Raw genomic sequence first — 27499 nt, 5'->3', positions numbered from 1 at the left:
TCAAATCGTCGGAAAGCGCATTATGGGCCGGGGTTACTGTCATGTCAGCCGGGTGTTCCTGCCTCTGCATTCCCTCAATTCTCTCAGTGAGTCGCTGTATTCGGCTCTCAAGGTCAGCTCTTCTCTCCTCGGCTCGGCCATCTGTTGATCGGCGTGACCCTTCTCTCCTGGGGCTTCTTCCTTGGCCTGGGTGACCCTGCCGTGGTGCACCTCTGGTAGGCCCGATGGGCGAGCGCTGACCAGGATGGGGTCGATCTCGCCTAGCTTGCCTCTGGTAGTTCTCATGTTCTTCTCTGTGCGGACGAGTGCCTCTAGTGTGTCTTTGAGGCGAAGGTTGGCGTCCTCCTGCACGGTGTGGGGATATTTGAGTATCATGCGTCTCAGGGCTCCGATGATGTTCAGAACGATCTGCTCTCCCGATCCGAGCAAGGATAGGACCTCGCCTGCGCCCCTCAGTAAGAGATCGCGGTGGTACAGAATGGACAGTGCGCGAAGTCCTGCCTGACCCCCTTCTTGCTGTTGATTGGGGGGTGACGCTGTTGTCAGGAGATTCGTCAATGGGATTTCTGGTCGGAGCAGGCCTTTGCGGCTGAGCTGAACTAGTACGTGGTACTGGTAGTGCGGAGCCGAACTGTCTTATGAAATCCCTCACCAGTGCGTTCGTGGCTAATACCTGCAGCTGCAAACTCTGCATCTGTTCTTCCATGTTCGGATGAGTTACCCGGGACGATGGGACATGGCGGGATAGCTGAGGGTTCTGCTCACACTGATTCCCATCTCCCTGGGCAACCTGTGGATCGGGCCTGGTTTGCCGGGGTCCTTCTAGAGGGGTCTCTGCTAGGACGTTTTCCTGCCCTGCCACTGGTGGTGAATGTGAACGTCTAAGTGGTACTTCCCGAGTGGATCTTGCACGCGTTGTCGTTGAAGAAACGACCTTCTCACTCCTTAATTGCATTGTTCCAAGGTGACTTTCTGTAACAGTTTCCCACAGACGGCGCCAATCTGATGCGGAAAAATTTGACCGAACTATCTCTCCTGCAGTTCCTGGTGCTATGGCCGACCTGCACAGAAGAGATGACAAGGAGAGCTGGGCTGACCCGACGGGGGACTCTCCGATGCCTAAGTTAGACCTTTCCACAACAGATGCTCAAGAGAGCTTTACAGTATGAGAAGTGAGAAATTGATCCCCTTGTGATGGAGGCTTACCTAGGTATTTATAGACTGCTCAAGGAGGGCAAGTGGGAGACGATTGTGAAGAGTCCTGCTTAGGCGTGGAGTCCTCAAGGAGAGTGGCTCTGTCATTCTGGGAATATTCCTGGAACATTCCCCTCTTAACTAGGAGAGATCAACCGTGTGACGTCATGATGACGTGTAGTGGATAGAGTCCTGACCTCCGGAATAGGCTACGTTCCTTGAATGTAGGGGTGGATGAAAACACGTTTCTGGAATCCTTGTTGTTGACGTCGGGCCGAGGTGGCAGCTCGTCCTTATGGAGGCCGAGGTGAAGCGCGGCCTGATGGAGGCCGAGGTGAAGCGCGGCCTGATGGAGGCCGAGGTGGAGCGCGGCCTGATGGTGGCCCAGGTGAAGCGCGGCTGATGGTGGCCGAGGTGCAGTGTGGCCCGACGGAGGCCGAGGTGGAGCGCGGCCTGATGGAGCCGAGGTGGAGCACGGCCTGATTGAGGCCAAGGTGGAGCACGGCCTGATTGGGGCCGAGGTAGGGTACATGTTTAGCCGTGCTGAGGGAAGTGACATATTTTGCCTCATCAAAGACATCCGAAAGAAACAAGGTTCTACTTACCTATTCGCGCTAAACCAATTCATAGAAGAAAGAAGAAAGCTTCACTAATTCCTAGATGGGCACTATAGACTTTAATAAGATGTCCCAATCCCCACAAGCAGCGGTGGCATCAAGGCCCCAAGCCAACCCTATTAGAGGTTGATCTCTTAGAGGGCCGAGCGGCAAAGTTTGGCCAATCCATCCTATCCTAGATTATGAATTAGCCCGATGGCTATTCTTGCCCCAACTTAACCAATGGGATTTGGTAGTGTGGGGTAAGAATGAACAAAAGATGACTAACCAATCTCTCTTTGTAACAAGATGCTCGGATGTGTTTGATTCATAAGGCGGGGAATAGGGCCGAAAAAAGAAAACCAAGCCATTATGGTGACTCCGAAATATTTCACTGCCACCAACTCCATCCATTGTTCGAGACAGAAGCAGCTATCCCTAATACCTTGCCCCTCTCCCTCTAGTCAAGGGCTACGCATTAGATTTCATTCACACAGAAGTATTGATCCCTTCCTCTTCTCTTTTTTTTTGGTAGGTCTTACTCTCCCATCGCCATCGTTTTCAATCCCTGATTTCCTGAAACACAAATATGAAACTCTTTTGTTTTGTTATGAGGTCCCTCCTATCTCTCTTAAAGGTAAATACAAAGCCTTTTCCCAAATATGGCCTACCAAAATCCCAGATTGCATTGATTGGGTAGATAGATCGGCTAAAGAAAAATCTTTTGAATGGGAGACCCTTAGGATTTCCAATAAAGCTTCTTACTCATATGGATAAACCTCTCCTTTAGGCCGCTCTTACTTTTTGGTATGGTTCCATGAACTCTTTTCATTTTTCCTGTGGTATGATGAGCCTAGCATTGTTAGATATAGGTGTTCTACTTGGGTTAAAACCTTCTAAGTGAAGAGTTCAATGGGGCTTCCCTTGGATTTTTTGAACATTACGACTTAAATTTCACCAAGAAGTCTAGTTATTCTTTGTATTGGCATGAGTACCGACAAACTGAAGGTNAGGTTGGCGTCCTCCTGCACGGTGTGGGGATATTTGAGTATCATGCGTCTCAGGGCTCCGATGATGTTCAGAACGATCTGCTCTCCCGATCCGAGCAAGGATAGGACCTCGCCTGCGCCCCTCAGTAAGTGATCGCGGTGGTACAGAATGGACAGTGCACGAAGTCCTGCCTGACCCCCTTCTTTCTGTTGATTGGGGGGTGACGCTGTTGTCAGGAGATTCGTCAATGGGATTTCTGGTCGGAGCAGGCCTCTGCGGCTGAGCTGAACTAGTACGTGGTACTGGTAGTGCGGAGCCGAACTGTCTTATGAAATCCCTCACCAGTGCGTTCGTGGCTAATACCTGCAGCTGCAAACTCTGCATCTGTTCTTCCATGTTCGGATGAGTTACCCGGGACGATGGGACATGGCGGGATAGCTGAGGGTTCTGCTCACACTGATCCCCCTCTCCCTGGGCAACCTGTGGATCGGGCCTGGTTTACCGGGGTCCTTCTAGAGGGGTCTCTGCTAGGACGTTTTCCTGCCCTGCCACTGGTGGTGAATGTGAACGTCTAAGCGGTACATCCCGAGTGGATCTTGCACGCGTTGTCGTTGAAGAAACGACCTTCTCACTCCTTAATTGCATTGTTCCAAGGTGACTTTTTGTAACAGTTTCCCACGGACGGCGCCAATCTGATGCGGAAAAATTTGACCGAACTATCCCTCCTGCAGTTCCTGGTGCTATGGCCGACCTGCACAGAAGAGATGACAAGGAGAGCCGGGCTGACCAGATGGGGGACTCTCCGATGCCTAAGTTAGACCTTTCCACAACAGATGCTCAAGAGAGCTTTACAGTATGAGAAGTGAGAAATCCATTCCCTCGTGATGGAGGCTTACCTAGGTATTTATAGACTGCTCAAGGAGGGCAAGTGGGAGACGATTGTGAAGAGTCCTGCTTAGGCGTGGAGTCCTCAAGGAGAGTGGCTCTGTCATTCTGGGAATATTCCTGGAACATTCCCCTTTTAACTAGGAGAGATCAACCGTGTGACGTCATGATGACGTGTAGTGGATAGAGTCCTGACCTCCGGAATAGGCTACGTTCCTTGAATGTAGGGGTGGACGAAAACACGTTTCTGGAATCCTTGTTGTTGACGTCGCGCCGAAGTGGCAGCTCGTCCTTATGGAGGCCGAGGTGAAGCGCGGCCTGATGGAGGCCGAGGTGGAGCGCGGCCTGATGGTGGCCCAGGTGAAGCGCGGCTGATGGTGGCCGAGGTGCAGTGTGGCCTGACGGAGGCCGAGGTGGAGCGCGGCCTGATGGAGGCTGAGGTGGAGCACGGCCTGATTGAGGCCAAGGTGGAGCACGGCCTGATTGGGGCCGAGGTAGGGTACATGTTTAGCCGTGCTGAGGGAAGTGACATATTTTGCCTCATCAATAGTCATGAGTAATGGGCAAGGAAGTCACCCCCTTGATCTCATACCTTTGGGTATATTAAAAGGATCACGTACCTTGTGTATATAGATCCATCTCGTACCTATGGGTTTATCAAAAGGATCACATACCTTGCATATATAGATCCTATCAAGAAAGCCTTGTCGGCCCTATTACATCCACTGCATACTCTCATCAGGTAGGAAATAGTTAGAGAACGCTAGGAACGTCACAAGCTAATCTGTAGAGTTTGTTTGTGGTCTTGAAAAGGAATCTTCCTATATTGCATTCTATTCATAAAAGAAATGATTTCCTAAGTGGGTTTCGGATAAAATGTGTCCTTCCTCCTTAAAGATGAGATATGAATGGTTTTAGTATACGCAACTCGGGGTGATTCCCGTCAAAGTCCCGCGAAATGCAAATCATCTAAAAAGACCTGCGAAAACTAGGAGGAAGGTCACCTAGTTGAATGAGATTAAGGAAAGCATGACTTTATCGCAGAGAATGTCTTAATAGGAATACTCTTGTCAAGCCATTTGGTGTAGTTCCCACTTATGGCATTGAGTGGACTAGAGGCATCAACCCCTATCCACTCCCTATCAATAAGTGGACTAACTTTGGTTGGATTGTTGGTTGATAATTGAATGGATAAATGAGCAAAGGGTTGGGAATACAAGAATCCTAAAATAAGCCAATTTTGGTTCAGGCACAATTCCACACCTCAAGTATTCTCTATAATCCGTTTGGACACATCAGGGTAATCGGTTGACTCGCTTAAGTCCAGTTTCACCTCCATCATCTCTCCGAGATTGTCTATTACCAAGTGATTACAACCCAGTTCACATGGATCCACATGACTCTGAATCACTCGAACAAGCATGGATCCATCCCGTAGAGACCTTGCAGACAGAAATGGCTGAGGTCAAGAGAGGATTAGCCTAGATATTGTACATGTTCCAAAACCCTCCCAGGACTAATCCCAGGGATAAACTGGCATAGGCTACAGGAGAATTGGAACATAATAGACAGGTTATCATGGGATTTTTTCTCGAGTAGACTCAGGAGAGTCAGAGCAAGTTAGGCTGATCAGTTAATGAGGAGTGTCACCTACCCATCTGAATGGTCAATAAGGAACCTATCCCAAGGTCCTTCCCCCTAGTGTAGTGATTAAAATGAGGAAGAGGAATTTGTAGTGCATGTTCGAATGGAACCTCTGGAGATGGAGAAAGAAAGAAAACTCAGAGAGCAATTGGAAAAGTTAGAAAATCTAATCCGAACAGGAAAATGTTTGGAAAGTCAAGTGGTGAATTCAGACGAGATGAGTTTCTTCTCCGGGGCAAGAATTCTCGAGAAATTCAAATGGCAAACTGATAGATTTGACGGGTCATGGGACCCCAAGGCTCATCTCAAAGTCTTCCTTATCATCGCCAAATCATAGCAACTTATGGACAACCAGATGGGGCAAGCTTTCATGTGATCCCTATCAGGACCAACTTAAGGTGGCTCACACAGTTGGAGGCTACCCAAACCCAAAATTGGGCAACAGTGGTGAAAGCCTTCACTAAGCAGTACTTATACAACACCGAAGTGGATGTGAAGCGACGAGAGCTTGAGACGTTGAGGCAGCAACCCAAAGAAGGATTCACCACCTTCCTAATGAGGTTTAGAGACAAGGCTTCCAAAATGGCAGACCAACCTTTTGAGGCAGAGCAAGTAGAAATGTTGATTAAAAACTTATCAAAGCCTTATTATGATGTCCTTTATTACCAACACCTGCAAACTTTTGATGCCTTGATGGCCACACGTACACGTGTGGAAAATAGAATCCTAAGGGAAGCTCAATATCAAGGTTCCTCCCAATATGTAGGAAAGAATACTAGAGTCAGACGAGGAAAGGGTCCCAAAACCAATGTGGTAGATGTAGTCCAATAGTCAATATCACCCATCACTTCTTCATAACCTTTTGTGATACAAGCAGATGCTCCTATTTAGAAGGCTTCTCAACCAAGGAGTCAGTTCACTGATTTAGGAATGCCTGTGATCGCAATATCTGAGAAGCTAAAGAAACAAGGATTGCTAGGGACAGTAACTCTAAGGACAATTAGTAACCCTCCTCCAGCTTGGTATAAGGACCATGAATATTGTGCTTATCACACTCAGAAGGGGCACAACACTGAAAGATGCTTGGGTCTTCAACATGCAATCCAGGATTTGGTAGATAACGGGACTATTGAAGTTAAAGTTAAGCAGCCTCCTAATATCAACACCAATCCACTCCCAGATCATGGAACAGTCAACATGTTGTCAATGACAGATGACTAGCAAGATTGGGATCTTCATTCCTTTAATCCAACTCATCTTATTAAACACTCTAAGAAGTACCATATCGAGAGGCATGATGAGTGGAAAGAGAAGTCGCTGCTTGTGCAAAAATTGCCCCTTCCTCCGAAATTGGTGGGGCATATCATTATCTTTATTAAAGAGGATTGCCGAAAGGAGTGCAATTTCTTCCAAAGGGCCATTTACATATACTACGTAGATAGCCACTTTTGTCATCCCATGTTCTATGATTTCGGGGTTCCTCAATCTAGTCATGTGAACAACCTAGAAGAAGAAGCAATAGAGAGTGACCCCACTCAACTCATCATACCCAAAACTCAGAAGAATCACATAAAAACCTATGCCTACAGGAAAATCATGAGGCAAAGGACCAAGACCATGAAGACTCCCAAAAGAGAAGAATCCTCAAAAGAAGAACCAGAAGATCAAATATCTGCTATCCCTCCTTCATCATCAACAAGGGGATCCACTATACCATACCTTCAACCTCCACCATACTACCAACTTTTACCACACCATCAACTTCCGCCATACCATCAACTTCCTCCATATCACCAACCTTCACCATACCGTTAAGGAGAAGGAACTTTCTCATCTTATCACCCCTTATCTTCATCACAATACCCTATCTCTAATATCACATCACCTTCATATCACCCCACCTCATATCCCTCACCACCCTCATACCAATTCCATTCCCAAGGTTCAGTGCATAACCCAAGAGAAGAATGGATAAGTGGATACAGTTGGAAAGACATGCTTGCACTACCAAATTCTCCAAAAATAACCTCATCAATAGGTTCGGTGAATGTCTTAGGATAAAATCAAGATGTTGATCCCACTTCTCTAATTAAGACAACCTTACCTCTGGAGGAAAATCCAGAGACAATTGAAGAATTCACGGATGACCTCCTCAGAGCAGTAATGGCATTGGCAATAGGGGAACAAATCAAAGAGCACACCGCCCTAATCCACGTCAGGAGTAATACAGAAGATGATGAGTCTAGTCTGATCCGACTTTGAGCTAATGAGGTCAAGTTTGGCCATATGGAAATCTTTCGGTCCACACGTTCTAAATACTACGAACGTTTGGATGTAGGAGAATTTGATGGTCAGGAGAAATCTGATAAAGAACCAAGTGAGGGAGAAATAAGTGAAGAAGAGGATGATGACGACAATGATGAGGACGGGAGTGAATATGAGAATGATGGGGATGACTCTGATTCTCAAGGTGATGATGAGTACTAGGACTGAGATGACAGTGATTACCAGGGACCTTGGGACAATAATGAAGATGATGAGTCTAGATATTATTCACCCAGAGATCCTGGAGGGTATTTTTTGTATGCAATCAATGAAGATGACCTGATGATTGACCCTACTGATGCTATCCAATTAGCGCTCACAATTCACGTGGAAGGAGATGAGCCGACATCAGATTCAGAAGATAGTAAAAGGTATGAGATCACTTTTGAGTGAAGGGTATGAGATCACTTTTGAGGGTGAAGTAAATCCTATAGCAGAACATATGAGTAGTGTCTATAGTCGTTTGGTTGAGCTAAAACTTGAGGCCGATGAAATTGATCAAATGTTAGGTGAAGTGGCCATCAGTGAACACTACTACACCGAGCAATTGAGAAACCTTGAAAAAGTAGGGGGACATGACACACTTGCAGAAATGTTAGACACAACAGTTACATACCTTTCTAATGCAGTCAAGAAAGTGCAAGCTAGGGCTCTGGATATTTGTAGAGGACCTTGACTTCCCACCCCAAGCAGGGAAGGAGAATCTAAAGAAGAAGATGATCCTATGGTAAGGATAATTACCATAACAAATAACGATGATGAAGATTGCCATTCCACATAGATTATTGTAAAGAAACCTGTAATGTAATGGAGACTTGAAGCAGAAGAGACTACAAAGACAAGGCCCTAGTTGTAGAACAGTCAAGGACTAATGAGGCAGGAACAAGTGGCTTGAAGAAATAACCGAAGAATCCAGTCTTGGCTCAACTCAAGAAGGCCCAGGTCAATATCTCAATTTGAGGATTATTGATGGCCTCCCCTTCACACTGTGAAGTAGTCTTAAAGTCCCTTACTAATGTGCAAGTGCCAATCGAGAAAGATCCAACACATCTTGCACAAATAGTAAGGGCAACCTATGCAGTGCAGTCATTGATGTTTTCAGAATCTGAACTCCCCAAAGGAGCCAGGCACAATAGGGCTTTGTACATCACAGTAGAATGTATTGACAAGATTGTGCCTCAGGTCCTCATTGACAATGGGTCTGCTTTGAATGTTTTACTTTTGAGATCAGCCAAGAGCATCAACATCAATATGGAAGAGATGATGCCATCAAATCAGACTATATGGGCGTATGACAACACCAAAAGAGAAGTCCTTGGAATCCTCACCGTCACCGTGATAATTGGCCTAGTGAAGTTTGACATTGATTTCCAAGTCATTGACATACCAGCATCTTTCAACATGCTCCTAGGAAGACCTTGGCTGCATCATGCAAGGGTTGTAGCTTCTAACCTCCATCAGAAGAAATTCATTCATGAAGGGAAAGTAATTACGATAACTGGAGATACTGAGGTGCTCAACACCTTAGCCAATGTTGAAAAGGGATAAGAACAAGACCATTAAGTTCGACTTAGTGGTTTTGAGTTAGAAGTGACTTGTGCGACCATTGCCAAGGAAGCACCAGAAGAAGAAAAAGGCCCAACTAACTTTGAAGTAGTTTGGAGCCCACCGGTGAGTCAAATGATGAAAAACATGCAATATTTCTCTGGAATGGGACTAGGGAAGTATCATTAGGGTGTTCCAAAGCAACCTACTTTGACAGTTAACAAGGGAAGAAGTGGTCTAGGGTACACTCCTCAAAACTACAAACCGAGAAACAACAATGCCGGCAATGGACAGAAGATACTAAAAATGACCAGGAAAATAATCGCCTCTTACTACCCCACTCTCAATGGGTATTTTGTAAGGGAAGGAGAAGATTTCCCATTTTGCAATAATGTTGAGCCATGGTTTGATGAAACCACCGCAAAGATGAAACCAGGATTCGAGATGTTCTTTCAAGATGAGTTCGACTGGGTGACTCAGGAGGTAGAACAATAGCAAGCCAAGGAAAAAGAATAGGACAGCTACATCACTGGAATAATGGAAGTAGCATTGATTGAAGATGGGTTCTCCTCTAACAACCCTACAACACTGATCCGGTCAAAGGAAGTATCGAGCCCCCGAGTCCTCCTGAAGAGAGAATGGAAAAAGAAGATAAGACTCATTTAGAGTTTACAACTTCCCACTGATCTGAAGAACCACATCTATTCATTTCTACAAAAACCACGAGCTCAAGAGCTACATAAGCTCAACCCTAGACCTTTACGAGGAAGGAGTGTGTATGCAAAACAAAGAAGAGCATAAAGAATGATGGTCTACATGCACTGTGCCTGAATCAACTGCAACGGGAAGACCCGTGATGGTGGTAAGAGATGTGACTGAGAAGCAAGGATGGTCTCAATCAGTAGGCTTGAAAAGTTGGACTTTATAGAAAGGGGATTGAGCAGTCTCCACCAATCCTCACCCCTCAAGAAGTTCGGATTTAGAAAATATGAAATAGATCAACTTGTATTTGTGAAGAAGCAATAACCTATCAAAGAAAACCATGTTAGCACCACTAAAGAGATAGCAGCGACCTTCCTAGAAGAAGAAGAAGGCCCTCTGCTACATTTGCTCATCCATCAAGTTATAGGCCCACTTCTGAACTAGACTAGCATTGGGGAGAATTTCAAGTTTTCTCATGCTACCGAGTCAACTATCCAGAATACCACTGATAAAAGCATCAAATCAGTCATCGAGTCTGTTGTTGATCTTCCATTTATGATTATGAGTTGGCCTTCCCTCTCGAGGAAAGTCTAGAGTCCTTGTATGTTGAGTCTGTTACTCCTTCTTTCATAGATGAAATTTTTTATTCCTAGTATGACTTGCCTCATTTTTCTGATGATGATCTTAATAAATATCAAGAGTTGATAAAACAATGCAAACTAAAGAAATCCCAACTCATCCATGAGAATACCCAAGTTATTGATCTAGGAACAGACCAATGTCTTCGAGAGGTAAAAATTGGTACCACCCTAGATGATGAAGAAGTAGAATAAATGATTAGTCTTTTGAAGGAATTCGCTGAAGTCTTTACTTGGTCTTATGAGGATATTCCTAGTATAGACCCCAATATCGTGCAACATCGATTGTCGAACTACCCTGAGGTAAAGCCTGTCAAGCAGAAGCTCAGAAGGATGCATCCAGAATGGAGTGAAAAGATCAGAGAAGAAGTTATAAAACAGTGGAATGTGGGGTTTCTACAAGTGGTGAAGTATCTCTAATGGTTGGTTAACATAGTACCAGTGCCAAAAAAATATGACAAGCTACGAATGTGCGTAAATTTTTGAGATCTTAATAAGGTGAGCCCAAAGGATGACTTCTCATTACCTCACATTGATGTATTGGTCTACAATACGGCAGGACATGCCTTGTTGTCATTTATGGATGGATTCTCAAGATATAGTCAAGTGAGCATGCACCCGGAGGATCGTGAAAAGACAGCCTTCACCACTCCATAGGGAACCTATTATTACAAGGTGATGCCCTTTGGATTGAAGAATGCCGAGGCAACTTATCAAAGAGCAGTTATATCCATATTGCATGACATAATGAATAAAGATGTGGAAGTCTATGTGGATGACATGATAGTGAAGTCAAGGGATCGGTAGGGGCATATTCCTGCGCTAAGACGATTCTTTGACAAAATCAAGAAGTATCAGCTGAAGTTAAATCCCCAAAATTGTGTATTCGGGGCAACAGCAAGAAATTTATTGGGATTCTTGGTGAGTGAAAGAGGCATCGAAGTCTACCCTATCAAGATCAAAGCAATCCAAGGAATGCCCACGCCTCACACTAAGAAGCAGATACGAGGATTCCTATATCAGCAAGTTCATAGCTTAACTGACTATGATCTACGAACCAATTTCCAAGATACTGAAGAAGGATCAACCCACAGAATGGAATGACTAATGCCAATAAGCTTTTGATAAGATCAAAGGATATCTCATAAACCCACCCGTCTTAACACCACTGGTGGAGGGAGAACCACTTCTATTGTACTTATCAGTGGGATCATATTCAATGGGCTCATTGCTAGTATAAAAAAGATAGAAATGGGGATAGAGCATGTCATATACTACCTCAGTAAGAAGTTCTTAGAGTATGAGACACGATACACATCTTTGGAAAAGACTTGTGCTGCACTGATTTGGGCAACAAAAAGGCTACGACACTACATAGTAGCTTATCTGGTACGTTTGATCTCAAGGATGGATCCAATCAAGTACCTCTTTGAGAAACCAGCTCTAATAGGAAGGATGGTTCGATGGTTGCTATTGTTATCAAAGTTTGACATCACCTGTATTGCTCAGAAGTTTATCAAGGGGCAAGCTATAGCCGATCATTTGGCTACCCACCCCACGAAAGATGGAAGAGCTTTAGATGATGACTTCCCAGATGAAGAGATCATAGTAATAGAAGAAGAAGACACGGCTAATGAATGGCAGTTGTTCTTTGATAGAGCTGCTAATCAAAAGGGGTGTAGTGAGGCAATATTACTTTTCACTCCAGATGGGCTTTATTTGCCTTCATCATTTTGCCTCGATTTCCGCTGTACCAACAATATTGCCAAATATGAAGTTTGTACCTTAGGACTCGAAACTGCTCTGACCATTGGAGTGAAAAGGATCAAGGTGTATAGTGATTCATCCATTGTCATCTATCAAACGCAAGGAAAGTGGAAGACTAGAGATGAGAAACTGAAGTTGTATCAAGAACATCTAGAAGGAGTGATTGGACACTTTGAGAAGAACTTGTTCGAATACTTTCATAGGGATAACAACCAATTTTCCGGTGCCCTTACAACTTTAGCTTCCATGGTAGAATGCAACCCTATGGCTAGGGTTCAATCCTTCTTGGTAGAACAAAGAAGCAAGCCCATTTATCAGAATTCAGTGAACTCTCTCACCGTGGATGGTCGATCTTGGTTTGCTCACATAGTGGACTTCATTAAGAAAAGGAAGTACCCAATTGAAGGAACAGAAAAGGAAAAGAAATTTCTAAAGAGATATGCCACCCAATTTATTCTTCAAGGGGACTATACAAGAGATCTTATGATGGAATATAGTTGTTGTGTGTGGATGAAGAACAAGCTACAACCATCATGGAGGAAATTCATCGAGGCCTTTGTGGACCCCATATGAATGCTAAAATGCTAGCTAAGAAGATTTTCAGGTTGGGATACTATTAGAACACAATGGAAGCAGACTGTGTGGGCTTCATCAAAAAATGCCACAAATGTCAGATATTTGCCAATATCATACATATCCCACCGACAGAATTGCACTCACTCAGTTCTCCTTGGCCATTCTATACTTGAGGCATTGATATCATAGGAAAGGTCAACCCTAAGGCATCCAATGATCACCAGTTCATCTTGGTAGCCATTGATTATTTCACCAAGTGGGTAGAAGCTCAGTCATATGCAGTCCTCACATCTGCTAAGGTGGCAAAGTTCATCCAAGAAAACATCATTTACCGATATAGAGTGCCTCGAGAACTGATATCGGATGAGGGATCCCATATCTAGGGCAAAACTGACAAAATCTGCACAAAGTTTGGTATCAAAAGGCATCACTCTATCACTTACAGGCCACAGACCAATGGGGCAGTAGAAGCAGCTAACAAGAACATCAAGGTCATCCTTCAGAAAATGGCTGAAACCAAAAGGATTGGGCAGAGAATATAGGCATATCAGAGCTCTATACGATCCTCAATAGGGGCAACTCCTTTCTCCTTGGTATATGGGGCTGAGGCAGTCCTACCTATGAAAATCCTCGAACCATCGTTAAGGGTACTACTTGATAGTCAATTACCTGAAGGAGAATGGGTGAAGGCCAGGCACGATGAGCTCAACTTTCTTGATGAAAAACGTATGAAGGCCATGGATAATCTAAAGAAGTGTCAACTGAAAATGGCAAGGGCCTTCAACAAGAATTTGAAGCCCCGTCACATTGAAGAAGGTGAGTTTGTTCTTCGAGAACAAAGAGCCCCAATTCATGACCTAAGAGGAAAGTTTAGGCCCAACTGGAGTGAGTGGCCCATTCACTGTCAAAGAAATTTTACCAAAAAAGACTGTAAAACTCACAGATCACAACGGAAAAGAAATACCCGAACTGGTCAACATGGATTAACTCAAAAGATATTATAACTGAAAGGGTGAATAGCCCGAACTACGCTAGACCTGATTCCTCTCAAGGGATACATAGGCAACTTGACATGTGCAAGTGCAGTCTCAACAATCTCAAGGCAATATATTAGTTCCTAGATTAATAATCAAGGTATCTAAAAAGATCATCATAGCTTGTGTCCCCCAAGAATCGTCATTTGGCATATAAGGCCATTAGGTATCTGTCATTCATCTATGGTCCTCCCAATTCTTATCCAGGATTCCATCCCCCAAAAGTCACCACCCAGCACCAGTATATCAAGGCCAGTTCATTCCCCCATCCTTGATTAGTCAAAAACAAAAACAAAAAAAAACAAAAAAAACAAAAAAACAAAAAAGGATTTTGATGCAATAGTGGCAAAGGTTTGGTTGCAAAAAAAAAATGATTTTAATGCAACAGTGGCAAAGGTTTGGTTGTGTCAATAGCTAATGAGTGATACTTTGACAAATCATCACATCTCCTCTTTACTTGTGATGACTACAGGGTAGGTCATGGACTCTTTAAACGAGACGTTGAGAAAATGGACCTTAGACATCAACATGATGGCACCAAGACTGCTGGAATCTATGAATATGTCAATACTCAGTCAGATCAAGTGTGTAAAATTACATCACAATTTACACCGGCAGGTGCCTCAACACTGGGAAACCAATCTTCATGTGTTTCGATTTGGATTGGTTGAGATCGTCCCAACTCTCAAAGAATTCTGATTTTGTATGCTATCTCCACCCAAAGGCATATTGATTCAACCATCTTTGAAGAAAGACTACTCAGAGGAAATTCAGGATTTCTTCAGACGGGAAAAGGAGGAAATGAAGCAGTTCATTAGATATGGGAAGATTGACATTCTGAAGGTGGCCAGGATCTTCATTCGGTATCTATCACTAGGAGGAATCCATCGGCAAAGATCACAGGATGCTTATCTACTTTGCATGATAGCTCGCTATGTTCTTCGAACTCCCAGACGTGGTGCACCACTTGTTCTGATAGAAGTGGTAACGCAATTGAAGAAAGGAGGTGATATCATCCCTACGGTCCTTACAGAAACACTCAAGGGATTTGATGACATCAGCCATAGCCATAAATTTGGACTTGATCATTATCAAAGAAGTCTTGCTATTTTCCAAATTTGGCTACTTGTAAAACTGAAGCTAACCAGGCCATTAAATGGATGCCAGCTCGGAGCTCTTTGCTACCAAGATAAGAGGGAAGTCCCAGAATTCAAGCTTATAGTTGATTGGAAGGAGTACCTATGAGGAAGAACTGCATGGGATATTGCATGGAGATGCCCATGGTGGCAACAAGAGGATTTTCTAATGAAGACACTTAGACACAACTATGTCAAGTTGATGGGATTGACTCATACATCCTTTTACTTGACCACCTACATCAGCCGACAGTATGGATTGAAAGTAGAGGACCCAAAAGAGTTGGTGAACTTCTACCCACCCCAAGAACTATCTCCCCACCTTGTTACCTACCTATCTTGTTTGTGGTATGAAAGTTATTTTCATTCCATGTATTGAACTTGGTAGTAAAATAGCGTGATATTTGGATTTTCGTGTTATTCCAATTATTCTAATGAAGACTTGAGTTGTGGAATTAATCGTGCCTAAAAATTCAAATTCATAAATAATATTTTCTTTATGTCACAGATAGATCTTTATTCATAAAAGGCCAAATCTGGTAATACAAAAAGAAGAAGGAATAAAAATGGGGAGGGAAAAATAAAAAGAAAAAAAAAAAGATATACATGTGTTTGTGCTTGCAAGAACTACAATAACAGGCCCCTAAGAGTCAAAATCCTCATTTGAACCATACTCGGAGTCGTCCTCATGGAATGTCGAAGAGCTGGTAGGTGCCAATCCCGAGTTCTCCAGCCTCTTAGTGAGATCCTGAATCTGTGCATGCTGCTGGGCATTCTCTTATTGGTAAGAGCTGAGTTAGCTCTGTAAGATAGTGTTCTCTCCTTCATCGGAAGCATGAGGAATGATCAATAAAAAGAGTAATAAAGAAGAAGGACAACGTTGAAAAAAAAAACAAAAAAAAGGAGATGATACCTTGTTGAGCACCACCTCACACAAGCTCTAGTGCATCCTCCTAAGCTCAACGTAGGCCTCCGGAGACACCAGATGAGGACCATTTCAGTCAAAAGAAGTCAAAATCCAATCAAATGAGAGGTGGTTAGATACTCAAACAATCATATGGAATAGGCAGCCCAAGAGAAGCATCTCTGTCCAGTCTCTGCTCCAGAATATGAGGGATACCAGGATGGGCTACGTTGGGATAAGACCAGCCCAGGAAGCCATGAAAGGGGATGGTGGCCATCCTGAGAGATCCACCCACACCAGTAGAAGGGCCAGATTGGGATGGACCAATAGCACCAACTTGTGACTGAACAATAGAAGGGTCTGCATGCCGCATTCTGAAAGATCATCAATCAAAGCCAAACAAAAGGAAATTAAAGTATGAAGGGGATATTCAAGGAAGAGCAACATACCAATTGACCACTAGGACCAAAGGGGGTACAGACCGTCTCTTCCTCAAGGAAGGTCTTGTAATCCTATCCTAGTCTAACAAAGAGTCATCTCATGTTCCTTCGGCCAATCTCTCGATCTGATCTGTGGGGATGAACTCTGGACAATGCATGGTAGGTGGAGGAAGACAATGAGGGAACCGCACGTCAGAATCAAACCACTAGGGTGTAACCCGCTCTCCTAAATACTAATTATGGCCCCAGATACCCCTGAATAGGACTCAGTTCTCTGTTAAGTACTTGGCCTGAGTAACTTCATCAAGGTCCAGAAACCTAAGATGCTGGAATGATCTCCAAGCAACCTGCAAATTCAAGAAGAAGTAAGTGTAGCACATGACAGAAGGAAATTTAATGACAAACATAGCTTACCTCTGTAAGTCCGTTTAGGAGAGAACGAACAATGGTCCCTGGAGGATGGCGTCGACGCCTAAGTACTTAGCTATTTTCCCATCTCATGGCTATAGGGAAAGGCAATGCTCGAGGATCCTTTAGTATAGGAGCCATAGTCTCCAAATGCTCGTAACACAAAGGCTGATTTGAAAAATCAAAGTAAGAAAGTGCAACCGAATGAAGGAAAATGGGTATAGGGATGAGAGACTACCTGGAGGATGTAGCCCTCTCCTTTGAGGCCCCGATCTCCATATGATAGCAGGTCAAAAGTCCATAGAAGGTATGTATAGGAGGCCCAGCCCCAATCGCAGGTGTCCATCTCTTGAAGGTTCCGGAAGAAGGCAGGCTCTCCTAAATACCAAGTATGGCCCCAGATACCCCTGAACAAGACTCGGTTCTCTGTTAAGTACTTGGCCTAAGTAACTTCATCAAGGTCCAGAAACCTAAGATGCTGGAATGATCTCCGAGCAACCTACAAATTCAAGAAGAAGTAAGTGTAGCACATGACAAAAGGAAATTTAATGACAAACATAGCTTACCTCTGTAAGTCCGTTCAGGAGAGAACGAACAGTGGTCCCTGGAGGATGGCGTCGACGCCTAAGTACTTAGCTATTTCCCCATCTCATGGCTATAGGGAAAGGCGATGCTCGAGGATCCTTTAGTATAGGAGCCATAGTCTCCAAATGCTCCTAACACAAGGGCTGATTTGAAAAATCAAAGTAAGAAAGTGCAATCGAATGAGGGAAAATGGGTATAGGGATGAAAGACTACCTGGAGGATGTAGCCTGCTCCTTTGAGGCCTCGATCTCCATATGATAACAGGTCAAAAGTCCACAGAAGGTATGTATAGGAGGCCCCACCCCAATCGCAGGTGTCCACCTCCTAAAGGTTCCGGAAGAAGGCAGCCATGCGAATGTCCACCCCACCTTGGAGGTCACTAGAGGCACTGACCCACAATAAATAGAAGGAAAGAACAGGTCACCTGTGCAAAGTTACCGGGGTTCACCCATAGGTCCGTCCTCCACCAATAGGCACTAATCTTGCCTAAACGGATATCTTTCTGGTCATCCTGGATATCGATGCCCGTCAAATTTGTGAACTCTTGTGCTGTCAGAGTCTCAGGAAGGGATAGGGGCCTCCCTCCAAATGGTATGCTTGTCAGAGCATAGAAGCACAAGGGCATAATGGTAATCTCACCAGTAGGGAGATGGAAGGAATGAGTACTCGGCCACCAACGCTCCATCAGGGCCCTTGCCAATGCTGGACTGAACTTCCTAGTCTCTAACGAGACCAATCGGCTCAAGTAAGATGAATCAAAAAACAACTCCTTCACCCTACGAGGAAGCACCTTGTACCAGTCCCAGGCCGAGTTTGGATGACCATATCTGGCCAAAGTCGGTGGTACTCCCTCATTGTGCCTCTAAAATAAAAAAAATAATAACAAAAATAATAAATGAATAAAATGCAAGGACTTACCCATGTGCCCCATACTGAGTTACATATATGATCTTGAGTCCTATGGAGTGTCTGCCCAATGTACCAATCTGTGGAAGTGTCGTCGCCCTAAGAAGAAATACTACAACTCTCCACGCCATCGAGCCGGATTCCTTCGGGAGTCCTCTTTTTTTCTTTCAGCCATATTTTCCAAAATTACAAGGAACCCCAAGAAGTTTCACAATTTATAAAAAAATCCCAAAAAGAGTTCAAATTCTCTAATTGGCTCCTTCCTCAAGAACTTTGGAGATCTTCAAGAGGGGGATGAAGAACTTCAAAGGAAACTTGAAGATATTCGGAAAAAATGTGAAGAAACCCGACAAATGCGAAGAACTTCAAATCTTCGAGAAAAGTCAAAAACCTAAGCTCATCCGCTCACAAATCGTTCCCAACTCAAAAAAAACTGGAATAGGAAATGGGCAAGAAGAGGGGACCATTTTATGATTAAAAATTTCATTTTCTCAAAAAAAAAAAATTTACATTTCACTTTTAAGGTGCAGCTCAAAGATCTTTGCCACAAAATACAAAATCTTAATCAAAACTCATGTGGTAGATAAAAATTACACCACATGAAAATGGTAGATGAAAAATCACATGAAAATGGTAGATGAAAAATCACTTGGAAAAGGTAGACAAAAATTAGATCACACAAGAGTGGTGGATAGTCACATGCATGTGAAAGGTGAAAGGTGAAAGGTCAAAGTTAAAAGTGAAAATTCAAAAACAAATACATGTGAAAGGCAAGATTCCAATTCAAAGGTCCAAATCCAAGATTATAGTCCAATGGTTCAAAGACTAATTAAAGGATAAAAGAAGAAAAATCAGGAAAAGAGAGAACCCCATTGAACCGGCCCCAGGTGGCCCAATTTCATTGACCCGGCCCCAAGTGGCCCAATCTCATGGAACCAGCCCTAGGTGGCCCATCTCTTTGAATCAGCCCCAAGTGGCCCGATCTCATTGGTTATTTCCTTAGACAGGCACAAGGAAGCCCAGCTTAGGAAAGTCAATACTAACATCTTTTACAAGATTGAAAGAACAGCGAATTTCTTTCCTATAATTAATGGTCCCAGATATCCCAGATTAGTTCGAAAGACCCAACCTGGAGACTAGATATCCCTAGACTGGCACATGGAAGCCCAGCCTAGGAAAAGTCTAGAATCAAGTACTAACATCTTTTGTAGCATTGAAAGAGCAGCGAATTTCTTTCCAACAATCGACAGCCCAGGTAAGATCCTAAACTTTAAAGTAGTTAAGAGATATTATCTATTCCATTTTCAACTCCATCATTGATGATCAAGATGATAGTAGTACGTTGCTCCGGGTGATAAAATGTGGTCGTTCTTTTCTTTACCCTTCGGCTGTTGGCACAGGCCTCAGCCAAAGAGGGGCATTCTGTAGACACCCAATTTTGTCACCCTCCTCCCGCTATGATGACTTACGGATCGTGGACATGACCTATCACTTTCGATTAACAGAGATGACAATTGACTGAGGTAACCCAACCCATGATTATTTCATACCCACCTAAGAATCCCAAAAATCCCACGTGGAAGAAAAGGGTCCAATTATGACTTCTGATATACGAAGGAATCCAGTCAGAATGACTGTATGGATGGATAGGACTCGGATTCATGATTCGAACGATATATGGTACATCAAAATCAGACCATTGGATCTCCCTTTATCGTTCCCAAAAAATACACTTCGTGTATGCATATCCCTGCCTGCCTGCTCACAATGCCCTGCCAGCCCCGCGCACCCAGCCCTTCCTGCCTCGTATGTGTGCCCCGCATGCCTCGAGCCCACACCAGCCTTGTGTATGCCCTCTGCTGACCCGCACCCCCACTGCCTTGCACGTGCCTCCCGTTGCCTTGTGCACCCCTGCCTAACCCTGGTGTTTTCACTAGAACCTTCACTTCGATGACCAATTTGGTGAATGGATTCCATCTTCACCCACTTGAACACTTTGCACTATCCAACTAGTGTACACTACACCACAATCCCCCATTGGCTCAAAAAGGCATCTTTTCATCTCATTAGCCCAAGAAATTACTCTTCACCCCATTGGCCTAAAAATTTACCTAGTCACCCCATTGGCCCAAAGTTTCATTTTTTTATCCCATTGGTTTAGAAAAATCACTTTTTAACCTCATTGGCTAAGGAAATTCCTCTTTCCTCCCCGTTGGTTCAAAAACTCTATAAATACCCCCTCCCTTTGGTTTTTCACATCAAGCCTCCTAGTGAGCATCCCTTGTAGAGAAGCTTTGCCCTCTCTCCTCCACTCCCCCATTGAAGTTCTTCAAGTCTTCGTAGAGATATTCATATGATCCGAAGTGTTCATCGGATCTTTGAAGTATTCTTGGGGCCTTCGAAGTCCTTCAATCATTTGCTTTGTGAGTGAGCCCTTTGCATAGAAGAGATTTTGTTCTTCGGATCTTCGAAGTGTTCTTCAGGCCTTCAAAGTTCTTCAACCATTTAGGTTTCATCCCATTCCCAGTAGAAGCTCTGCCGGAGTGCCACCTAAGCCTAGCCGTCCTATAGCCTATCCCCAATGGAAGCCTTGCCGGAGTGCCACCTCAGCCAAAATTTGAAAGTAACTATTCCTAGCCGGAACTTTGTCCGAATATTACCACAGTCAACATCTCTCAATAAAGGAAGTTGGAGGTCAAGACCAACTTCTCTTGAGGTGGGAGGATCCACAAGAAAGTTCATATCAGCACTAATCATGGGGTCCACCCTTCTTAACCCAAAACAAGGGTCAAATTCAGGTATAATTTCTCAACCGAATTAGCATAATGTAGACTTTATATTGACCTTGTTTTTAGTGTACATAATTATTTAAATTCAGTCAATGTACATATGCGTGATAACTTAGCCATGCATGTGGAATAGGAATAATTGTGGAAAATGTTCATTCTTAAGCATCTAGTAGGAAGATCAGTTGAACCGGGTAGATTGGGTGCCTAACACCTTCCCAACTCTACAACCTGACACGTACCCTAAATCTCTGGACCAGACCAACTTATGGGCCCTTTTTCTTAGGAATTAAGCCCACCCACAGGTCCTAGGCCCATAATCCTAGGTGGCGACTCCAAACCCTTTTATATGATCCTAATCCCCCATATTGGGCCATCATCAAATCTCCGTCGCAATGATGAACTCTATACTTCTGCGAAATAGGCCCTCACGTATCTCCGAGTAGTAATACGACGGTACAGGGCCCGCAGGTAAGCACACATGACACACCCCTCCCTAAGAAAGATAACGAGAGGAGAGAGGGTCGAACACCAGTCTTTTTTCTCTCCCCGCAAGGGGGAGGAGAGGTCTCTTTTCCGGCCTTTACCCTCACAGAAGGCCACTGCCTTGAACTTCTTGGGAAGATCACCCTTTGCCAATTCGATCGACAAGCAGTTATATGTAGGAATAGGTGGTACTCCAGTGGCTAATTTCTTCATGCACCTCATTTTCTCATCCAACTCATGAATACGACGCTCTAAATTCATCTCCCTATTGGGACGGATGACTTCAGAGTGAGCGGGCTCAGTCTGAGCTACTCTGGTGCTTCAGGAGCCCTCGGGGGATTGACGCGCCTCACACATTGTCTCTTCTCTCCTGCGGTGTTCACAACCACCCCCCTCTGGGCTAGCGATTCCATTCTCGTGCTATCTCTCTAAAGTTTGATGAGAGTCAGGACGTTGGAGATTTTCTTCTCTTCCACAATGTTGTTGACGAACACTATGCTCCTGAGGGGGGCCCAAAGGGACCTATGTTCTGAGCACCTTTCTCTTTTGACTGGGCTAATCCTCAGCGATGGATCAACCCTTCGAGCATTTTCCCCTGTAGGTAGGTTGGTTCTGTGAGAAGGGCCTTGGGCCCATGAGGCAGTTTTCTTGACTGACTATGTGGGTCCATACTTCTATCGCTCGAAGGGTTGAGGGTTCTGCTTATGACGTCCGTTGGGAATTCATATGCAGCTTCTAGGGTTTGGATGGTGCATGTTCTCCGAACCCATCCAATCGACGTTGTTATGGTCGATTGCCAACCTTGGATGCTGCCCATTGGCTGGGTGGACTTCTTTCAAGAAGGGCTAACCCAAACTGACGGAGAAATCTTTGAAACATGTCATTGGTTTGCCGCACTTGGAATTAAAAGTCATGTATCTATGCATTAGTAACTGGTGCCTCGAGGTTCGACAGAGCAATCGATGCCAGTGGAGGTAGGGTCTCTCCCTGCCGATGGGACCTGACCATCCAACTGTTGACGATTTTTGCCTTGCTCTGTCTTGGATGAGCCTACATTAGGCGTCGATGGAGGAGGATCATCCTTGATGCATGCCTATTCTTCTTAATCTCTCTGTCCTCCCTGGCCGACAATAGGGGTAGATATGGAACGTCCGCTATGCAAAATCATTGCTTGAGCTAGCGGCTTGATCATCTAAGCGCTTCCCATAGACGGCGCCAATCTTTTGCAACAAGAAATCGTCCCAGGTTGCTCTCGGAACATACACATAAATAAACACAAGAGTGAGTGTCGGGCTAATCTGGCATGGGACTCTCCGATGCCTAAGTCGAATCTCTCTGCAAACAAAAATTCCAGTAAGAATGGAAAAGTGCCAATTCTCGTGAAAGGAAGTTTTCGTGTCTATTTATAGTTGAGGAATGATGGCAATGGAAAGAGTCCCAATTTGGAATGCTTCCTAGTGCTAGTAGGAGTCCATATATAGTAAAAGTTGTATTAGGAGAGTGAATCTGGAAGACGTCATAGTTATGGGAGTTTCTCTGTCCCGCATATCTCGGGGGATATCTTTCTTTCCAGGGAGGATTTGGAATCCTCTTGAGCGTCCTTCTCCGATTAGGACGGATCCGATCTTTGCTTGGGGGTTACATACTGGATTGGGATTGTTCCTCTCATAAAGGGCACATTCCGTCGAGGAATCTCACAAACATCAAATGTTGTGACCTGGATTCGATGGCTCGATTGCCGACCTGCTTATCCCGAGTGCCCATGGCATGTTACTTGCTAGGCTAGGGCACGGCTATAACGCAACCATTCAATCTTATCTAAGATAAGCTCCTAGTCTTAGCTCAGATATGGCATGGCTGCCCACGTGCGTCGTTCCTCTTATGCAGGTGCAGATCAATCGCTCAGTAACTGGTCCAATCATGAACGTGGGTTAGCCAAGCTATATCCAACCTAGATGGTCGTTGCCGACCGGGAATATAGCTCAACCATGACTAGGCCGATCGATTGGGCCAGACTGGGACCAGTTGTGCCTGATCATGCCACCCTACTAAATCCAGGTGGCATGCTCCTAGTGAAAAGCACTTTTTTCCATAACAAGTAAAGAGGGGTTTGGGCTAAAATTCACGTTACTTGAGATACCTAACTGGCCAATGGGAGTGAGTGGGTTTGGCGTTCAAGAACTAGGTGTCGAAGGGAGTGGGAGAAAAACTAGAAAAAGATGAGTTCGATCAAGGGAAGGAAAGCAACAGCGTTTGAAGAGGTAGGATTAACAGAAAGGAAAGTGTGAGAGAATTGTCATGGTGGCTTTTCTTTGGTGGATTTTTTTTTTTTTTTTTTTTTTTGGTAAAAAGGAATTTTATTGCTTGGGAGGCAAGAGGAGCACAAGGCATCCTGATTACATATATCAAGAAGCCAAGGAGTAGTAAGGGGCCAATCTGTCTTACTTGCCATAGATAGGGCCTTCCTGGCTAGAGAGTCGTCAACATAGTTCGCCTCTCTAGAGATACATAAAAACGAGCAACTTGGGAGCCGGCCAACAAAGCGTTTGTTGTCCGATATGATTCTAGACAAAGCATGCAAAGGGTTCCTATCTAGGTTAATGAGGTAGGAAATTAAAGTAGAATTATCGGACTCTACAACGAGATGTGGAGGGGGGAAACTTCCGCAATTGACTGCAGCCCCATGAGAATCGCCAAATCAGAGCATCTGCAAATTTGCATGAATCAGAGATAGCACGAAGGGGGGTTCCAAAATTGTTACTCCACACAGAGCCCAACCCACCATCTGAGGAATCCTAAGGGAGGGCAGCGTCACAATTAAGCTTGTTGATGCCCGCATTAGGAGCTGTCGACAAAATATGTCGAGAAGGATGAACAATAAAGACGTTACCCTTACATACAGTTAGGAATTCACGCCATGCTGATTGTGCCTTTGAAAACACCTCAATCAGAGTCCACTCTTTATGGTTGAACAAAAGATCATTCCTGACCAGCCATAAATAAAATAAATAAATAAATAAAAAGGAGAAAAGGAGAAAAGGCTCAATGTTTCTGTTCCCTCAAGTTTAGAAGTGAAACGCATCTTGCTTCAAGATTGTAGCAATTGGGGAAGCCGAGGATTTTCCATGGTTGGAACCGTATAAGATAGATCACTACCAAACCAAGTAGCCTTTGCAAAAGTTTTCTCTGGTGGAGTCAAGACTTGAGATAATAGTAAGGGCTTGTTCAAACATTTGCATTTGAAAGTTCACTCTGTATGTTACTTGCACGGGAAAGTTTACTCTTTGTGTGCTTAGATAAATTCTCGACGCATACATACCATTTTAAACCTCAGCCTCAGCCAACCGTGTCCACGAGTATAAAAGATTGCTAATCTGTAGAGCACCCCACCACCGTACTCAGCAGCAATTCACAAGCCAAGGGTATATTACTCTGCCTAGAGATATTATACACATACAAAGCCACATATTTTTCCGTTATTTAACCTCTACCAAATTGGCAGGCCCTTTTGATCAGTTTTATGTAAGCCCCTTTTTGATACATGATTTATTACAATATACACAACAGCCACATATAAACTGAAATCCCACAACCCCCCCTTTCCACTCACACCCATTCTTGAGAAGAGGGAGGGGGGACAAGCATCCTTCCAATACCCATATAATCTGTCGCAAAGTCCTCATCATTCTTCCCCAGCATGTCTTTCAAACTACAGTCTACATCTCGGCCCTTGAGCACCCAAAACCTGGGTTTTATCTTCTTATCCAAGGAGTAGCTGAAGTACCTAGGATATTCCACGACATCCCTAATAGGCTTCTCCATGGTGTTCACAAGAAATTCAAGCTTCGGTCTCAAAACCTCCTCAATGCTGTATCCCAGTAGTGGAGAGAATCTACGGATCATGGATGCTAGCTCCCGCTTAGACAGCCCACTCCTCATCAAATATCTCATCCTGCTACCACCAATATGGAACAAAAAATGGAAATCAAAAACAATTATCTGCAGTTTGTAAGTTTGTAACATGTGAAAATTTTTAAAGGCCTGAATAAAGCAGTCCTTGAACCCTAATTTCCCTAATAGTCTTCTCTATGGCAGAGCAGTGTCACAGTAGGCTTTTAAAAAAAAAAAAAACTTTTTCAATCCTTTTTTTTTTTTGGGTGGGGGTGGGGGTGGTTTACAATACTTTTATATTAAAACAGAAAGTAGAAGCCTAATGGACTTCAACCTCCCAAGTAAAACAGTCAATGACTTGAACCGAACCTGCAACCAGACTTGGACCCACAACTTTTGACAGCTACCTAGTGAAATAAAATTTAAAAAAATAATAATAATGACATAGAGACCACAGACAAATAAAGACCTACGTAAAGATAACAACAACATCAACAACAAAACTTAGCCTTATCCCAGCTAAATGGGGTCGGCTACATGGATCCTAATTCTCCACTCAGCTTTATACAAAGCCACAAAAGATTATAGTCCTAAGCTATACATGTCTTTATTCAAAGCCAGAAAAAAAATCCAGATAAAAAGTAAACAATAACAGAAAATCCCTTCTACTACCATCAACCAGACAAGAATGGCCTATTTTCTTAGGATTTAGCTTCCAAAAATTTGTCATATTTATCCAGCCAATCCCATGCTATTGCACCACTGAAATTCAAGCAGTTGATATGAAGACTGCTGGAAAGGGCTGGCATTGGACAACGAAGCACTCTGTATATTGTCATAGGCATGCACATATACCTAAAACAAGGACTAATATGAGAACAGATGGTTGCAAAAATATTCATGACATCACGAGGAACTAAACATCAATTTGGAATGAATAGTAAAATACTCGTAACACCGATCAGTTGAATATATTATGCCACAATGGGTTGTTTTTACTAACCCCTCGGAATAAACTGACCATGGTAGTAAGTGTTATAGTACAACTATAGTTCTGAATACACAACTCATGACTAACGACTACATGATGCAATAGAAAAAGAACTAGGCATGGACAAGAGATTGGTTTCAGTGCCTTAATTGATGGCATCATCTCACTAACCCCAGATTGAACTATCATTACTGTCATAATTAAGGGACAAGTTGGCCAAAGACAAAAAAGAGATGCATTGACAGTGCATGGTATAATTCTGAAATTTTAGTATGGGGCAGGTTGAGCCTGTCAAGTTGACATTTTGTATGTTCGATAAATTAGAAGTTTCTCGTATCCTCCAAGTGAAAATTAAGCTGCCAAAGGTAAGTGAAGTTCAGGATTCAGAGTATTACCGTGGAAGGAATGCACTATCTATATCAGAAACAAGTAACTCTGGATATTTCCCAATAACCCGAGGAAGGTGGTCACTAGAGATTCCAATATCAGCAAGATATTTAACTTTTCGCCTGAGAGTTCTTTCAATGCTGGAAGCGAAAATTTCAGGGCAGCGGCTCAGTATCCTCCCTATGGCTTTGGCATCAAGACCAAGTTCTTCCATAAACAAAACTGCCTACACCAGAAGAGCAATAAGGACCAACTAAGCAAAGGTATATTTATAAGAGGTCTCTCATTTAAAAGAAAAAAAATAAAAAAAATTGCAGGAGAAGAGGGGGAGGGGAACCGAACATATTGCAACACATAGAGAAACAACGAAAACGCACATGTACAACAAGTGGACAAACCAAAACAAAACCCCAGCACATTAAAATATATATATATATATATATTATATAGAAAAGGAATAGCCCAAGAGCCATATCACGGTAACTGAGACAGGAAACAAACAAACAGGCCTATCACCAAAGAACCCCAAAGGAAACCCTCACACTGAATCCTGTTGGACAGGGCAAGCATTCCATTCCCAACCCATACAGAATGAATACTTCAACTCATGGCACTGGGAAGAGAACAGTGCTACCAATATGACGCAGAAGGCAGAAACAGAAATCTCCTAACCAAGAAGATGC

At 43.8% G+C, this 27499-nt stretch overlaps 1 protein-coding gene across 1 annotated transcript; it reads right to left on the bottom strand.

Moving 5' to 3' along the window:
* Positions 1–24753: 24753 nt before the first annotated feature.
* Positions 24754–27072, bottom strand: LOC122063618 (transcription termination factor MTERF6, chloroplastic/mitochondrial-like). Its single transcript, XM_042627318.1, has 2 exons — positions 26825–27072; positions 24754–25499 (listed from the first exon to the last, which is right to left on the bottom strand). Exons 1-2 carry the CDS (start codon positions 27028–27030, stop codon positions 25154–25156), a joined length of 552 nt encoding a protein of 183 aa, XP_042483252.1. The 5' UTR covers positions 27031–27072; the 3' UTR covers positions 24754–25153.
* Between the last annotated feature and the right edge of the window lie 427 nt (positions 27073–27499).

This window comes from Macadamia integrifolia, unplaced genomic scaffold, assembly GCF_013358625.1.
Source record: "Macadamia integrifolia cultivar HAES 741 unplaced genomic scaffold, SCU_Mint_v3 scaffold1381, whole genome shotgun sequence".
In the NCBI taxonomy this organism is placed as follows: Eukaryota; Viridiplantae; Streptophyta; class Magnoliopsida; order Proteales; family Proteaceae; genus Macadamia; species Macadamia integrifolia.
Note: the sequence above shows the minus strand (reverse complement) of the source record. Positions and strands in the feature narration are given on the sequence as shown.